The 16,436-nt window shown below is 41.1% G+C and overlaps 7 protein-coding genes across 8 annotated transcripts; 3 read left to right on the top strand and 4 right to left on the bottom strand.

Annotated features, from left to right (window-relative positions):
• Nucleotides 1-6: 6 nt before the first annotated feature.
• LOC106378102 (U4/U6 small nuclear ribonucleoprotein Prp31 homolog) lies at nucleotides 7-3,017 on the bottom strand. The gene has a single exon (XM_022703111.2). It carries the CDS (start codon nucleotides 2,795-2,797, stop codon nucleotides 1,259-1,261), a length of 1,539 nt encoding a protein of 512 aa, XP_022558832.2. The 5' UTR covers nucleotides 2,798-3,017; the 3' UTR covers nucleotides 7-1,258.
• An 81-nt stretch (nucleotides 3,018-3,098) lies between these two features.
• Nucleotides 3,099-4,293, top strand: LOC106452133 (translation machinery-associated protein 7). Its single transcript, XM_013894161.3, has 4 exons — nucleotides 3,099-3,252; nucleotides 3,382-3,437; nucleotides 3,677-3,718; nucleotides 4,022-4,293. The coding sequence occupies exons 1-4, from the start codon at nucleotides 3,237-3,239 to the stop codon at nucleotides 4,100-4,102; spliced, it is 195 nt and encodes a 64-aa protein (XP_013749615.1). The 5' UTR covers nucleotides 3,099-3,236; the 3' UTR covers nucleotides 4,103-4,293.
• LOC106452126 lies at nucleotides 3,564-4,984 on the bottom strand. The gene has a single exon (XM_013894152.3). The coding sequence runs from the start codon at nucleotides 4,982-4,984 to the stop codon at nucleotides 4,388-4,390; it is 597 nt and encodes a 198-aa protein (XP_013749606.2). The 3' UTR covers nucleotides 3,564-4,387.
• A 747-nt stretch (nucleotides 4,985-5,731) lies between these two features.
• Nucleotides 5,732-10,943, bottom strand: LOC106363674. The gene is made up of 15 exons (XM_022703006.2): nucleotides 10,514-10,943; nucleotides 10,029-10,413; nucleotides 9,774-9,951; nucleotides 9,523-9,662; nucleotides 8,417-9,449; nucleotides 8,221-8,321; nucleotides 7,998-8,142; nucleotides 7,481-7,549; nucleotides 7,359-7,404; nucleotides 6,999-7,279; nucleotides 6,778-6,857; nucleotides 6,538-6,673; nucleotides 6,266-6,392; nucleotides 6,084-6,166; nucleotides 5,732-5,998 (listed from the first exon to the last, which is right to left on the bottom strand). The coding sequence occupies exons 1-15, from the start codon at nucleotides 10,620-10,622 to the stop codon at nucleotides 5,861-5,863; spliced, it is 3,051 nt and encodes a 1,016-aa protein (XP_022558727.2). The 5' UTR covers nucleotides 10,623-10,943; the 3' UTR covers nucleotides 5,732-5,860.
• Nucleotides 10,944-11,048: 105 nt separating this feature from the next.
• Nucleotides 11,049-11,758, top strand: BNAC05G11530D. The gene has a single exon (XM_013894146.3). It carries the CDS (start codon nucleotides 11,119-11,121, stop codon nucleotides 11,605-11,607), a length of 489 nt encoding a protein of 162 aa, XP_013749600.1. The 5' UTR covers nucleotides 11,049-11,118; the 3' UTR covers nucleotides 11,608-11,758.
• Nucleotides 11,759-12,667: 909 nt separating this feature from the next.
• LOC106452103 (cytochrome c-type biogenesis CcmH-like mitochondrial protein) lies at nucleotides 12,668-13,946 on the top strand. Of its 2 annotated transcripts, none has more exons than XM_013894128.3 (4): nucleotides 12,668-12,919; nucleotides 13,047-13,195; nucleotides 13,279-13,410; nucleotides 13,490-13,946. In XM_013894128.3, the coding sequence occupies exons 2-4, from the start codon at nucleotides 13,052-13,054 to the stop codon at nucleotides 13,694-13,696; spliced, it is 483 nt and encodes a 160-aa protein (XP_013749582.1). In that variant the 5' UTR covers nucleotides 12,668-12,919; nucleotides 13,047-13,051; the 3' UTR covers nucleotides 13,697-13,946. The 2 variants fall into 2 exon arrangements, with proteins under 2 accessions (XP_013749582.1, XP_013749587.1); XM_013894133.3 differs by having other exon boundaries at nucleotides 12,697-12,879.
• Nucleotides 13,947-13,998: 52 nt separating this feature from the next.
• On the bottom strand, nucleotides 13,999-16,169 carry LOC106452085 (protein SAWADEE HOMEODOMAIN HOMOLOG 1). The gene is made up of 9 exons (XM_013894106.3): nucleotides 15,972-16,169; nucleotides 15,801-15,886; nucleotides 15,637-15,682; nucleotides 15,403-15,559; nucleotides 15,082-15,142; nucleotides 14,760-14,811; nucleotides 14,546-14,689; nucleotides 14,333-14,452; nucleotides 13,999-14,251 (listed from the first exon to the last, which is right to left on the bottom strand). The coding sequence occupies exons 1-9, from the start codon at nucleotides 16,023-16,025 to the stop codon at nucleotides 14,201-14,203; spliced, it is 771 nt and encodes a 256-aa protein (XP_013749560.1). The 5' UTR covers nucleotides 16,026-16,169; the 3' UTR covers nucleotides 13,999-14,200.
• Between the last annotated feature and the right edge of the window lie 267 nt (nucleotides 16,170-16,436).

The following is a 16,436-nucleotide window of genomic DNA, read 5'->3' as shown; positions in this document are numbered from 1 at the left end:
ATTGCCTTTTCATACTTAGCTCCATTCTTTTGTTATTCTATTTCTCACCGGCTTATCCATTCTAGCAATAAGGCAACTAGCTGACTGCTCTGGTTCCCCAACTCTTCTGACGTTCCTCTCCATCCATAATGCATGTATTACCGCTTGAAAACAATATCTCAACAGAAAAGTCGAATGTCTCTCTTGCATTCCATTCACCACTACTTGCAACACTCGATCCCATTGATAAATGCAACCATTATCCGCCAGTTTTCCAATAGTCCTACTCCACACTTCTTTTGAGTAAATGCATTCAAAAAACAAGTGATCTCTCGTTTACTGCTCCTGCTTACAAAGCCAACAAGTAGAGATGGCTAATGGATTCCAACTGAGAATCCTGTCTCCCGTCGCTAGTCTATTACGAACAGCGAGCCAAGAAAGAATGGCGAACCTCGGAGTGGGCTCTGGATACCAAATGCCTTTGCTCCACTACACTTTAGATGAACGAGATCTAATGAGATTCCAAGTTTGAGAGGTGACAAACCCCGGCTTGAAATCCCCATTTTCCCTCTTCCATAGACACACATCCTCCATCATATTCATACCACTACTTTTCAACTTCAATACTTCTTGCTCAATCTGACGAAATACATGAACTCTATGCATTCTGCTCCTATACATCTGAATTGCTCTCTCCATTGCAGTGTGCAGCGAAATACCCAGAGCTAAGCATCCACCTTCTCCTGTTAGATCAATTAGTTTTCCCAAAGGAGACCAGTTATCTAACCAAAAAGAAGTTGCAGCACCACTATTTATCTCCACTTTAACAAACTGATAAGCCAATGGTCTTTGTTAATTAAGATCCTTTTCTCAAATTGCATTAAGAAGCTGAATCTTATGAGCAGTCAAGCGTCTCTCTATAACTTTGATATCTCGTAAGGTAACTCTTGAATCCCTCTCACAATCTAAGAATGTGTTGAAGGAGCATTGGTATTAATCTTTCATTGCAAGGGATGGTCCCTAATGTCTTAAAAGATCCCATTGCCTCTGAAAAGCCACATTCAGACATGAAGCATATATACTTCTATTACAATTTTGTTTGGTATATTGAGCTAGAAACAAAAGTATTGAATAGACACAAGATGAAACTTCCTGTTTTGCTAAGGTTCTTAAAAAAAATATCAATCATCTTAACAGACTCCAATTAAGTTTAAATCATCTCAAACATTAAACACACCACTCAGAAACTAGCAAACAAACCAGAATAATAAAAAGGTTATTATATCTTCTTGATCTTGGAGAAGGTTCCTGACTCTGAGAAGTAAGTGCTCTGAGTCCCACTACCTAATTTCACAGCCCCAGGATTGCACAGCTCTATTCCCTGCACAGGAGTGAAAGCAAGTCTTGATGTCATGAAACCAGAAGTGCCTGTAGTAGCAACACCACTTGTATACTGTCTTTCTTTAAGCTTCTTTTCCAGCTTAGCACCAAGTTTCAGCTTGCTCGGAACACTGGAAACTCGCAGCCTCTTGCTCCCACCCTGACCAAGCATCCCATACCCTTCACCTAACCCATCACCAAGCGAGCTCTCTTCACATGCTACACCAAACGCCACCCTGTTGGAAAGCTTCCTCATCTCCGTCACCGCGTACCTTTCCTTCATCTTTCTTAGCCTCCGACCACCTCTCTTCTTCTTAGAAGTCATATCTGGAACAGGAAGCGGCTTAGGCTGCCTTGCGACACCAGGCTCTTGCAACTTGTCAATCTTCTTCTGAATCTCTTCCCTCAGAGACCTACCATTAGTCCCCGACGGGTCTCCTCTACAAGCGTCAACCCTAGCTGCCAAAGTAGACTTTCCAGCCAAGAGTTTGATAGCTCGGCTCCTAAGTCCAGGAGGAGTGTTTTGGAAAATCTCAGTATGCTCCAGGTAACCCACACGAGACTGTGTGGTTACAGCAGAGAAACCGTCAAGATTCTTCCTCTTCTGACCAAGAACTTGAACGTTACATGAAGGCATCTTAGCAAGCCCTGACAAGCCTCCAGCAGTAGCCATGAGCTTGGCTGCAACAGCACTCCCCACAACGGCTGAGAGATTCGGTGCGATGCATCCCATCTTGGTTTCAACGAAGGCAAGAATCTTCTTCAGCGCGGAGTCAAGCTCAATAGCTCGATCACACGCCTCTAACGTCTTTTGCAAGACATCTGAAGGCAGAGGCTTCCCCTTTGTGGTCGAAGCAGTGAGTAAAATAGAGACAGTTGTACGCGCTGAGAGACCTTTGAGAGGGACTTGGGTTATTAGATCCTTAGTATCTCCGATTTGTTTCACGACGCTAGCGTACTCGATGGTACTTGCTGAGAGACCTTCGAGAGGGACTAGGGTTAGGTCCTTAGCGTCTCCGATTTGTTTCACGACGCTAGCGTACTCGATTGCGTGATGCACAAACGACTCGAGCTCTGGAAACCTAAGCCTGTACTTGGAACGGATAAAGCCGTGGACGGTGACGATCTCGTTCTCGATATCGACTGAGAGCTTGTTGCAGTCCACGATTAGTTTGTATAGAGGATCGTCTTCTGACAAAGCTCCATACGAATCCTTGCCGAGAGCGTCTTCCACCTTGTTCATTATATCAGCGTATCTTTGAGTTTTCTGTAGCTTAGAGACGCTGTCGAGATCATCGTCAGACTTTAGGGTTTCCAAGTCTGACATGTCCATGGCGATATCTCCTCCATAGCTTCCAGCGTTCTCTTCGAATCCTGCTTCTTCATAGTCGGATAACTCGTCAATCTCTGCGAGGAAAGAATCTTCAAGTTCTGCCATGTCTTATAGTCAAGAGAAATCAAAGGGCTTACCAAACGCACGCTTCTAAAAAAACAAAATCTCTGATTCTCCTCTTCTAATAGCTCTTCTTGTTCGTTAATGAATTGTGTGTGTGTGTTGATCAGGTCCTTCTTTTATAGCCGTCTTTGTGATTCCCTTTTTCTTGCGTTTTTCCTTTTTGCTTGACCGACAAGTCATTGGTTAGGTCTTTGATAAATAAACGTTTAGTCGGTGAGGTGGCCCAAATGTTTAATGGGCTTTATATTGGGCTATAATCTCTCTGAGCCCATTAAATGGGTTGCGTTGTAACTACGAAGACGATATATAACAGCAAGTGGTTAGAGATTCTATCGAATACACAAGTCCGTCGTCTGAAACTTTACTTTCTTCCGCAAATTCTCAGACGAGCAGCATCAAACCCTAGCTCCAGAAACCAGTCATGTCGTCCAAGCAAGGTAAACCAGTTTTTAGATTTCATGATTTTTAAGGTTCTTCTTTTATGTTATGTTGATTCGTTTGCGAGAAAAAGGAACAAAAAGAACATAACTTTGCGATCTGTTAATAATTTTCTTTGAAAAAAACAGGAGGAAAGGCGAAACCTTTGAAGCAGCCCAAAGCTGATAAGAAGGAATACGACGAGGTGACTCTACTGATCCCTCTTTTCACGCTTTCTGGATCTTGTTTTGATTTGTGTAAACTAACTTAAATTCTTAAATTTAAAGTCACACCAATGATACATAATCATCTCTCTTGCAAGTATAAAGTGTTGCAAGAGTGGGGTTTTTTTTTTTTGCTGCTATTGCTAAGGGTATATCAATGTGTTTAGACATTCTTTTTACATGCTCTAATTTCTTGAATGTTGATTCGGGACTACTCCAGCACGATATGGCTAACATTCAGAAGAAGAAAGAAGAGGAAAAGGTGAGTTCCCACTTTGATACTCTCGCTTGTTGTTCTTTCTAGGGAGCCACTATTATGCAGTGCTACTTTGTTCAGTATGGTCTCGTTGTCAATCTGAACACTAATAATGACACTATATACCTAGTGGCCTTTCAACAAGATGGGGTCATATCACTAACTGTTTGTTAGTTTAGATAATCCATTACCCCCTTTTTTTTAATTATGGAAATTATATTGATTAGGGTACTTTGGTTAAAACGTAAAATGTTTGCCTCATTATTGAGAGCCTGACCAATTGTTTTTTTTTTTCTTAAATTAAAACAGGCACTTAAAGAACTAAGAGCCAAGGCATCGCAGAAGGGATCCTTTGGAGGCTCTGGACTTAAGAAAAGCGGCAAGAAATGATTCCTGTGTTTTATCCATGTAGCCTGTCTGTTGACAGTGCAAATTTATCACCTTTAAAAAACAAAACAAGATAATCATGTGTTGTGTAACTTCTCTATCATGTTCGTAGGAGAGTGACTGCGCTTCTCCCATACATATGTTTGCTTTCACCACTTTTTTCATGAAATGGAAATAAATGGTTTCTATCCTAATATCAAATGCTTTCATGGTTCTTCATCTCTGGATTCAGAAATCAGTTTAGATTGTCATATTTCTTGAATAATGTTTCATTGATAACATAAGACTCTATACAATGTGGTAGTAGCTGAGGGTGATTGGTGATTTTACCATACAAGTGTAATAAACGAAAGCGAAGCTGATCAAGAGGGGTCTTAGACTCTGAAAGAGCCAGCTTTCCTTCTTGAACCGTTGATACCCGAAGAAGTTGTCAACAATGTCTAGATAGACAGGGCTTCTAATGCTTGAATAGCATCGAAGCGCTTCTTTTACATCCGATGCATGCTCCACGTCTCTGAGATCAACCATGTTGAGATTTTTCATCTTTTGCGCCAGCATGTCACCTCTTCTCTTCGCCTCCTCGAATGGCTCTGCAGCAACCTTTTTCTTCGGTTTCTTCTTATGTTGGCTTTTGTTGATGAGTCTCTCATCTCTGGTATCTGCAACAACCTTGCTCTCGCAAGAGATAACGCTGTATGTTTCTTCAGTTTGGGAATCTTGTGGACATGGGTGGCTAAGACTGCATGAGAAGGGGCTCAAGAGTGGAGTGCTGTTGTTAGAGAAGTTGTGGTGTTTACCAAAGCAGACAGTGGACTTGATGCTCCCAAGGCTCTTCCTTAAGAAACGACCAACTCTCTGAATTGATTTCGCCGAGGGTTTCATCATTGTAGCTATTTTTGTCTCTCCTTCTATTACTTTATTGAGACGATAACCATATTTATGTAAGAGAAAAAAACAAAAATAGCATTAAATCAAGTTTTTGTTCTCAAACTAGCACTCAAGGTCAAAAGTCACAAAAATAGCACTTAATGTTTTATCAAAAGTCACAAACTTATGGTTTAGAATTAAAGGGTAGGGTTTAGGGTTTAGGGTTTAGGGTTTAGAGTTTAGGGTTTAGAGTTTAGGGTTTAGAGTTGAGAAATGAGTTTTTGGGGATAAGATTTCAAATTTTGAAAAATAAAAAAATTAAAATTTTCAAATAATAAAATGCTATTTTAGTCATTTTAGTTTTTGAATGCTATTTTTGTGATATAAACTTAGAAAAGTGCTATTTTGGAGATTTGAATTTTTTTTAACTCAAAACAAAACCTAACATTCATTCAGCGGCATGTTAGAAGAAGGGAGCTGATGTGACATGTCAAAGTCAGACTTAAAGAAGGTGTCATGTTGATAAGTGTCAAGGACACTTTTATAGGTAAGAAATCGTCATCACATTGATAGGCAGTGTTCACAATGGTCCCCAACTTATCGTTGTTGCAACCACTGCTCATCAATCATCATACATGTCAACTGCACAGGCTTAAATAATCAGAACCAAGCCCATTAAAAGACCATGTTCTAACCTTAATGGGTAAAACCCATGCTGTGAGAGAAGAAAGTCACTTTCGTGCCAATTGGCTTTGAAAGTACTACTACGTTTAAATGCTTTGATGGTATATATGATTCATTCATTGAAATGCTTTCGTGTTCTCTTCACTGTTTAAACATATTTAGCAATACTCAACTTAAGATCGGGAGGAGTTGCAACGCACAATCTAAGTATCAGGTTGGTGGTGTGTATTGACCAAAGAGATGTTTTTCTTCCTGCAACTGTTTGAAAGACTGCTCCATTTCCGGAAACGCCGAGGTTAGCAACAGCTCCACAAGGTCATATGCCAACAGTTTTAGACATACTGATGACTGAAACAACAATAGTTAAACAAAATCAAACCCAATACTTAAGCTCAAGTCTCACAACCTAAAGACAATACTGGAATGTTTTTACCTGAAGGAAGAAGTAGAGATCTTCCGCACATTGTTCATACTCCTTTTGACCCACAAGGCTCACAATAGTCGCTGGAGCTTTTTCTGTGTTCAGGGTTAATTCAAACATTTTATGTGTTAATCCAACAAAGCTTTAGATATCACTGATGAAAAAAAGCATTAGGTGACATGAAGATCATTTACCGATCATCAGTTCACGAACGAACTTGGCCCGTCTCTCTGCTTCTTGTTGCTGTTCCTCGTCAAAACTGCTGGATTGTTGCTGCCTTTTTGGATGTTTTGTGATGAATATTCCATCCGGCCATAGTATCTGAGAGGTTATAACCAAGTATTAGTTTTCAAATTTTAACACGGATTGAAATATCAGAGGTGTCACTGTTAAGGCAATACTTTTTCCATTGCTCACTGTGACTTCCAATGATACCTCACGGTGCAATAGGAAGAGGTTCTCTCACCTGTTCAACCCGTTGAATTCCAGAAGCAACTACAGTTCCCCGCCGCAAAATACGGATTTTCTCTAGTACCCAATCGTCTAATGCATCGCCCATCCCCAGTTGAAGTATCTGTTTGGCAACCCAAAAAGCTTTCCTCCTTGTAATGTGCAAAAATAGATGATCAAAATCACTTCGTTAATTCGTTTTGTTAACTGAAAAAGAAAAAAACATAGTATGGCCCCTGGTTATAAAATGATGTACCTGATCCACCCACCCTCCTGGAGTTGAAAGACAACATCTACCAAGTCTAGAAGGGGTAATGTTAGCTTTGGAGGAACCCACTGCAAGAAATACAGTGTTATAACAAGCACAGCAAGATACAAATACAAGCACTGGCCTCATGGTTTCCCACAATGCAAAAGACAGAATCATCAGAAACAAAACTCTACTGGCTTATGCTGTGCGTGGATGTTAATATATACCTCTGTGGGCAGGCCGGTAAAGGCCACAGCATCAGCACGTTGAATACCCTTCTTTAGGCCGCCGTTCTCTTTGCTATTTCTCACATCTGAATCAGACGTCTTGGTCTGATCATTTCCAGGAGCTTTCATTTTTGACTTCAGATCATCCACCATAACGTTACTCTTAATATGTTGACCCGATTTCCCATTCTCTGAACTCAGATTTTCTCTCGAAAGAAGAGGACCCGGCGTCACATTAGCCATATTTGTAGATACTGTAGAGGTCTGACGGACATGTTTAACTGAAACGATTTTACTAGTGACAATAAATAACAGAAAACTAGTAGATATCAAAATCCCATTGTGGTGTGAATTACCCACCCGTCAGCGTCTCAATGATCGAGAAGGAGCTTGAGAACGCATAAGTCTGCACAGCGGCAACATTGTACACATTCAAAATCTGTTAGCACTAGTGATCTTTGAGTCAACAGAAGAGAATTTACCTGGGAATCCACACTGAGGAAGTCCCGAACTTCAATCGATCCTGAAACTCTGGGTAGCTGCAATAGCTTCTGAGCAAAGTAGAGAAACGGTAATTCGTAGATTAGGAAAAACTGGGAAATCACTTCAACGCAAATCTTTTCATTCACATGTTGGTTAACGTGAAAGAATAGGCGGCATGCGAAACAAAACTATGTACAAAGCTTCAAGCATCAGAAATATCAGCACTACAATATACATAAGCACATAACTTCAGTACATCAAAGCATGCCATACTCTACTTCAGACTAATTTACAGAGTCCTAGCCCACGGTCATGTTTTATGCACGTAAACTTCAGCAATAGCTTTTCAAAAATCCAGAAGTAACTACCAAAACATGAAAACACAAAAGCTAATTCACAGTCGACATACTCATCAAAATACAAATTCAGTAGAAAACAAAACAAAACAAATCCTAAGACAAAGCACCATGAATAAAGCATCAACAGAGGCTAGAAACAAGTGACAAGCCGTTTGACCTTGAGATAGTCATCAAGGAGTAGACATCGCTCTTGGATAACAGGTATGTCCACTCCTGTTGATAGGAAATGCTTTGGCGGTAAATGAAGATTGTACTCGGGAAACACTTTAAGTCGCCGGTGAAGCTCCTCAAAATGTCGAAATCTGAAAATTCACATAAGTAAATATTATTAAAAAAAAAACAATAGACTATCATCAGACCCGTAACAGTAAAATTATCACCTTCTTTTGATAGACCAGCTATGATTACTTTCATCTGTGACAGCGACTGAATACACAGCAAACATCTTAGAACTACTCTTCACAATATTGGCAACCAAAACCTGCGAGAAGAACCTAAATTTATCCATCCATCATATGATTCATCATTGTCTACAGCTTTATCGGTGTTTGGATGACAAATAGATATTTTACTCACCTCACATCTCAATTTGTCAAAGGAATCAACCAACAAAGAACTTTTAAGGGCATTGGGAAGGTTACTTCCCGCCATTGAAATGTATGATGCAGACGAGGTTGCAGATGTTCCACTGCATGATCTAGCCAAAGAATCATTTTCAGAATCATCGCTATCATCATTGCCTAGAATGTGTCCAGAACGTCTGGATCTCTTCCTGCTAGATTGATGTCTGGGTGCTTGCTCGTAATATTCATCCCCTTTACTGTGTTTACCGAAACGACGACCAGAATTTTCAAGTGGATGGTGTATCCGTGAAACAACAGGATTTCTGTTCGTTTGACCATCCCAGACTCGAGTCCCAGGACTGTTTAGACCTGTTACCGTTTCCTCATCCTCAGATGTATAAGAATGACTACTCTTTGTTTGGTCCTCGTCCTCTTCAGCAGAGGAATAATCTGATAAGTAACTTTCTCTATTTACTACCTTATGCTGACTGGTTCCTCTTGCGTTTGCAGTGCCTTCACTCAACTCTTTAGGCCGTGCATCATCAGCATCGTTGCACGATTCCTTGCTAGACCATCTCGGCGGCACCCGCTCACCTTCCTTCTTTCTATAGTTTCTTCCCTTTGCCCACACGCTTTCAAGATGCTCGGGCGAAAGTGTCTCAGTTTTCCTTTGTGACATCTTGTCTAATACATCACCCCATCCCTCTCCTGCTCGATGTTCTTGAAGATCTTTAATATCATCAACCACTTTGGAAGGTAAGGGTAAGGAGTTCCAAGATCGGGAAGATCGAGTGTCCATTGAAAGCAATGGATCTTTGGCCAAATCTGGTACATGCTGTTTCTCTGTAGCATTTTTCCTTTTCTGCTGTTCATTTTTTAATTGCACAAGCTCAACACCTGTGACAGAGGGGTCCAGATATCTAGAAAAGGGATCATGAGAAACATCCGAGAGATCTTCAGATTGAGAAGTCTCTCTTGGAGCACTAGAACCGTCACTAATCTTTATCCTTGAGATCACAGCAGCTTCGATCCTCTCATTTATAAACCTGGAAAAGAAATTGAGGTCCACTGAGTTGAGAATAAGAGGAACAAAACGTGGTCTAAAGAGGTTTAGCTTACCGAGGATTGGCTAAATTTAGGACAGGTCGCATCACACAGCAAGCAAGAAGCTCCCTCACGGTATAATGGAAAAAAGCACAGTGTAGATCTTCTGGCCTAAACGTTAGCGTTATGAGTCTGTCCACTATATGCTGAAGAACCTGAAAAACAGAGACCAGAATATAAACCACCTGATAGCGATATAGTGGCAAAACATCCAACAAAAAAAACTTTTAACATAACAGGTCGTTGCAACTAAAACTGCATTAAACCTTATGCTCGGATTCAGGAGAGAACAATGCAGGGTGCAATTTATCATCAGCGGCCATCAGACGTCTTAGTTCTGAGTCACGGTCTTCGAAACTGAGGCTTCTCCTTCGTTTCCTCTCAATCTTTCCTTGATATTCACGGAAAATCTCCACACGACGACATATAATATCAATCAGATCCCTGAATCAATCAGAAAGTTTAATACTTTAGTTCCTTTGGAGAGGCAATCGTAAGAGAATCTCAACCAGTGAACACACCTCGTCAACAGATCAATGAGATTTACGTTTCTAAACCGCCGTGAAAGCTCACCGAGAACACCGTTAATAATAAACACCAGTTCCTCAGGACCTTGCTTATCCGCTGTAATGCGAGAGTACCAGAGATCAAGAACCCATTCAGAAATGAGGTGACGAGTGAAGCGATCTATAGCATCCTCAACGACCTGAGAGTTCACTTTGCTTCTCCAGTCAGAGCGTGGAGCTGCTTTAAGGAGCTCAGGAGGTTTGTTTAAAGATAAAGAAGGTTTGCTATTATTGTAAGCTGCAGACTTTCTTTTCATTTCGACATCGAGTGAGAAGTAGCGAAGGAGGATGATCAAGCACGCAGCAGCAGGGAGGTTCACCAATACCGATGAGCTTGTCACTGTGTAAAAAAAAAAAACAAACGTGAATATTCAAATTAATTAGAGAGATTTTGGTGAGGGAAACACGTCAGCAAGTGAGAAAGTATGAATGAAACTCACGGGAGAGGAGGTAGGAGAGTCCGACGACGCATACCACCAGGATTACGATCCGCTTCTTGGCTTCCTCTACCAGGTCCCGAACTGTCGCAGCCTGCTTCTCTGTGCTCATAGCTGAATCAAACCCCCCCCCCCACTATTCCCTAGGGCAGAGACTAAAGTCTCATTCGAAGGAATACGTGCTGATTTTGGATCGATGCCGGAAGAAGGAAATCGATAGAATCGGCGGAAATGGATTCTCTCCCCCGGTGACGCTTGTTGATTTCGGAGGCTTCTCTCCGGGGAAGATGTTAAAAGATCTTTTATTAATTATCTCCTCCTCTTCGTGGTTTGCAGTTTCATTAATCTTTTACACTTGGCAACCAACTCCATGTGATCTCGCGAAGCGTCGAACCCTGGTTCGTTCGTCGCCAGAACCCCTTGGCTCTTTTCGTTAAACTTGATCCAACCACTGATAATGACGTAAGTACCCCTGGCTATTTCGTTAACTTGATCCAACAATTAAGTATAATGACGTAAATACCCTTGTCACCGCCTTCCCCCTATCGAAAATATTAAAATATCGAAATTAGGGTTCATGATTAACAGAAGAGAGCTCTGAATCTTCTATGGAGGCTGGGAAAGAAAGAGTCGGCTTGCTTGACAAGATCCTTCCTCCGGCGTTGGCAGACGCCGGCCTCGAAGATTGTGCTCTGCCGCCTGATTCTATACATGAAGCGTTTCGTAAAGCTGCAGACGCCGTGAAATCGCGCGCGGCGTCGCTTTTCGAAGACGACGAGGAAGAAGGCGGTTGCGTAGCGGATCCGCGCCCGGCATCGAAGGGAACGGAGGCGAAGCCCGTTTTCGGAAGTTCTGATACGATCATCGTAGGCGGGGATAATGGAGGGGATGCTGGGCCGTGTCTAGTCGGAAAGGGCAATGAGAAGTTGGAAGATGCGTTGGCGGTGGCGGGGGAAGGAGGAGAAGGGAAGAGCTGCGGTGATGGTTTGAAAGATCTAGATGTTGAAGGTATTGAGAGCAGCGGGGAGAAGAAGGATCAGAATGAAGAAGACGAGGAAGAGGAGAAGAAGCCCATTTTGGTTGAAGGATTTGTCTGAAGAGTCTTCATGGTGTTCCACTAGTCGTGTATATAAATAAAGTATTAGACTTTAGCAGCTGAGCTTTATCACCATTGGCTATGGTGGCAAAGCTATTGTATCCCATGTGAAAACATGAAACTTGGATGAAATACGATCTCTTTTTGACTTACTTTTCCTGCTTCTATCCCATGAACTATTGATTCTTTTTGCTATTTTGTCTCAAATTAATGGATAGTGATAGCAGGAATGCAGGGAGATAACGCTGACTGCTGATCCTAGCGGGCATGTATGTCTCTTCTCTATCTGTTCTTGGAGGATCAAGTCCCATATTGAATTATATAGTATTATAGTTTGTGTGCTTGTGCCTGTTTCAAACATGTCTTGTGGAGAAGAAACTCTTATTAGCTCTAGGTCTGTCAAAGGCATTTAGAAACATATTAGACGTGTGTGTTGTTGAGAAATTCTGTGTATAGAAAATAGACTAATTGCCTTCCCTCTGCTGTTGAGTTTGCTCAGTCTTCGCATAAAAGCAAAGATGGAAGTTATGATATGCCTGAATGAATGTGCAGCCTTCACAGGTAATGACCAGACGCCTCCTTAATAGAACAGAATCGAGGCCTACATCGCAAAAAGATTTAGAAAGACGGCCAAAATATCGGCACCCTTGGGGCTCTGGCGTCAGTATGTTCAAAGAGAGAGATGATAACATTTTGCTAGTGTTAGGGTACACCTGAGAGAGAGTTAAAGCTTCTCTAGCTTCCATCCACCCATGGCTCCACACCCCAAGTACACAAGATGAGTGATGAAGAAGAAGAAGAAGAGTAACACTTTAACACACCAACACAGCAACATTTCTGTTTAGAGGAACGAGTTATCGGTGTGGTGCGTTTGTGTTCAGTCTCACTTTCTCCTATACGTAGAATGCGTATTTGCTTGATATATTATACAGTGTCATTGTTGTTTTACAAATGTTTCCTTCTTGGCTCCAGTTGTATGTTTTGGTTCCTTCCTCTCATGTTTGACTTCCAAGGACTGTTTTTGTGTGTCTACTTTCGTGCAACTACAAGGCCCAATTTCAATATGGATGGAAGGGCCCTATCCTTGTTTATATGCTCTCGGGCCATAACTCACACACGCGAAGGTCGTCTTTACGACACACGTTGCAGTTTGAAGCTTCAACGCTCCTTCACACGCCTTTCTCGATCAACCGGCATCTTCCTTGTTGCTCGGAGATTCGAAAGGTTTCATTTTTCAGCTTCAGGTTGATCATCTGAGCTGAGGGCTGACTAAGCGGGTTTTTTTAAATCTCTCTCGCTTCCTCTCCACCCAGGTTCTTCCTTCATCATTCACTTTTGAGTTCGTTACATTATCTGGTTTTTGATATGGTGTGTCCACAACATGTTCGACGAAATGCGTGTGTGACAACTTACTATATTGGATACCATGAAAATTTTCAGGGGAAATGGAGAAAAGAGACGAGGATCTGAAGAAGGCTCAGATGCTGGACGCTCGAGCCAGAAACATCAGCCACAACGTTCGCTGCACTGAGTGTGGGAGTCAGTCCATTGAAGACTCACAGGCAGATGTAGCTATTCTCCTTAGACAGGTGAGTGTGTTTCTCTTCAAAACTTTCCAAAGGGATATTATTAGTTTTGATGTCTGCCCCTCTAATACACCAGAGTTTTGCAGCTGATCCGTGATGAGATAGGAGCTGGAAAAACCGACAAAGAGATCTACAGTAAGCTGGAGGATGAGTTTGGAGAGACGGTGCTTTATGCTCCCAAATTCGATATGCAGACAGCAGCATTGTGGCTAACTCCGGTCAGTTTCAGCGGTCAATTAACAACTTAAAAGACTCCTTAAGGAGACGTTTAGTTTTCTGGTGTTTTTGTTATGACAGGTTCTGATAGCTGGAGGTACTGCTGCAGGGCTGGTTTACAGTAAGCACAGGCAAAGGACGAACGTGCACATCATGGCGTTGGATCTTATTAGAGGTGTTTCGTTGACTCCAAAAGAGAGAGTCACCATCCTCGATCTTCTTATTCCGCCTCCCCCTCCTCCTCAGGGAGTGGCTTCCCGGTTGAGGAGATCGCTAAACCTCCGTTAGTTCCTCAGCTCTGATGTTCTGGAGTCGGATACTATTGTCTTCGCCAAATAAAACAATATGTGGAAGGAGTGAGTACCACATCTATTATTGTCTAGGAGAACCAGATAGGAATGATAAGACTTGGATATTGAACTAAAGTCCATCTTGTAGTCCCAATTTCTAAGTTTTTGTATGTACGCAGATCGCAAAATATTCCCTGTATTTGTATTTCTTGCTTCAGAGGTTATGAATAAAACAAACCTTCACTCTCTCCATTCTACTGAAAGTTGAAGTGAGCTTTAAGAAATTGAGGCCCTGTGATCTCATATAAGAAAGGGACTTTACTGCTTAAGCATTTAGGTTTGGTTACATTGTCTAAAGCCCTTTTGCACTTTATAGGTCTTAATTCCACATTATTCACACCAAAGAAACTAACACTTAGTTGCTTCGCACCTTGGGCTTGGTTCAGTTATATGCAATCTAGTTAGACAAATTCACTCTTCAGAATTCATGACCAAAACAAATTCACTCTTCAGAATCAGGACGACGGCAAATACTTTCAAGTCCCAGCGTTTCCTGTCCACATAGTCAAAACGCAACTTGGTGAATTATACTTCCCAAACCACCCAACATAAAGGTCGAGATCAAGCTGTTTACCTCTGTACCGTCAAACTCGTACCGAACAACAAACACGCAGTTACAACTCCTGTGATCATGAACCCCTCTCTTGATATTCACAACATGAGCATCACAGTACAGTGCTTCATCCTCCCTATCCTGCTCATTAACCACCCCCATATTTTGCATTATTATATTTAATTTCTTTTGTTGCTAAAGGTTCCATTCAGTTAGATCAAAAGTTAAGTTTACCTGAAAACACAGAAGCAACTCTCCAACCTTCACTCTCCCACACTCTGATGGTTCTACAGGAATAGACCGCTCCCGCACTGACGTTTGCACGTTCACCCACTCATCGTGTTGGTTGTCGAACCCGGAAAATCGGACACGCACTTCCTGTTGCAGACATTACTCTCAGTTGCAAAAAAAATCAGACATTGAGCAAAAGCGACGAGACCCTTCTTACCAGTTCACCAGTGCGGAGATATCTATAAGTCATGAACGATGCCACGTCATACCTGAAAGACCAGATTGATCACATATATACATAAACACAAAAGTATATTACATGCTTGACATTAGGCTTGTGACAAAAGTGCTTTGTCAAACGTTCAGACTGATCATATGCTTCGGTAGTGGCATTGCTTGTTAAGTTAACAATCAACAAGTAATATAGTACATTCCATGTTTTTTTTCTACTTTGGCCAGTTTTAACAAAAGTCTTGTGCTAAAGAGTTGCGCCCAAACGTATGAATGTGATATTATTCACTGAAAGTAAAAGTGCTTACCACGCGTCATCCCTAGCAGATTTAGCCTCAAAAGCGAGATCAGATACATCAGAGGTCTTACCTATGTACCCAAAATAAAAGTGTTTAGAGACTAAGAGCATGATTATTAAAGTGTTCTTAGCGGAATAGAACAACCTGACTCTTAACTTTTAACTAAAAAGCTCTTAAATAAGAGTTTTAAGAGACGGTTCTTAGCTGTTTTAGTTTTAGTTAAAACTTAAGAGACGGATTCTTGCATTCCGCTAAGAACCCCACTCTAAGAACTTCCCAAAAGGATAGGCGTTTAATGAAAAAGAATGCACACAAGAAAAGGAAACTAGCCTTTCACTCTTTGACCATAGGTAACAGTTTCAGGACTTCCAGCATCTCTGACACCACCTGGATTTGATAAGTCAACAATCAGCAAAGGGGAAGATGGCGCAGTCTTGAATTTGGGTTGGTTTTGCTTCTCTAGCCTCCCCTGAAACCAACCCTGTACCTGAAAAAAAAAACATAAACAAAGGTTACTTCTCCCTGAGCTCATTGCTTTGTATGAAGGATAACAAAGAGACGCACTTGTTTCCATGTTATTGATGATTTTCCCTTCCGATTCACTGAGCAACTTTTGATTCCGACCAAATTAAATCATGGAACAGACATGAAGAGTTAAGTCATGGAAATAAAAACATATATAATTACATAAGAAAAGAGGACCTTTGCATGATCTCAAAATAAAATACCTAAAAGAGGAGGCAACAGTTTGACAGAAGTCTTTGAGGAGAGATTGATCACCGAGCTCCTTGAACAGAGTCTCCATGTCTACAATCTTCGCAGATTAAGAAGAGCAATACTAAGGTTACTACATCGCATGGAATCTCTTAAATCTATGAAGACGGAGAAAACGAATATACCTCGGCCAATGTGAAATCGGTGAAATAGTGGGAGGAATCTTCGGGAGCATCCATTATCGAAGAACGAGTTGATGTGCTGATTCGCTACTCTGTTAGTAGTGTTTAGAATCAGTGTGTTAATTGATATTTTGACTATAGAGATGAGATGAGATGGGTCACAAATGAATACTAATCTTCTATATGGGCTTTCTCGTTTCTATATTAGACCCGACCAGGTATGTTTTTATAGTATCGTATTTGGGTAGAGTTTGGAATTATTTGATCTTACAGGAGTTTTAAATGATTTTTATTGAATTATATATAAAAAAAAAGTTTTACATCTTATTATATAAAGCTTGGTTTTTCAAAGTTGCTAATTAACATGATTGCGACACATGTCAATTATATATTTAATATTATGACATGTGTTAATCTATCTCATAATTAAAATATATATAATAAGATATTAACAAAAATAAATTTTAT

Source organism: Brassica napus, chromosome C5, assembly GCF_020379485.1.
Source record: "Brassica napus cultivar Da-Ae chromosome C5, Da-Ae, whole genome shotgun sequence".
NCBI lineage: Eukaryota > Viridiplantae > Streptophyta > Magnoliopsida > Brassicales > Brassicaceae > Brassica > Brassica napus.
This window is presented reverse-complemented; position numbering and strand designations above follow the sequence as displayed.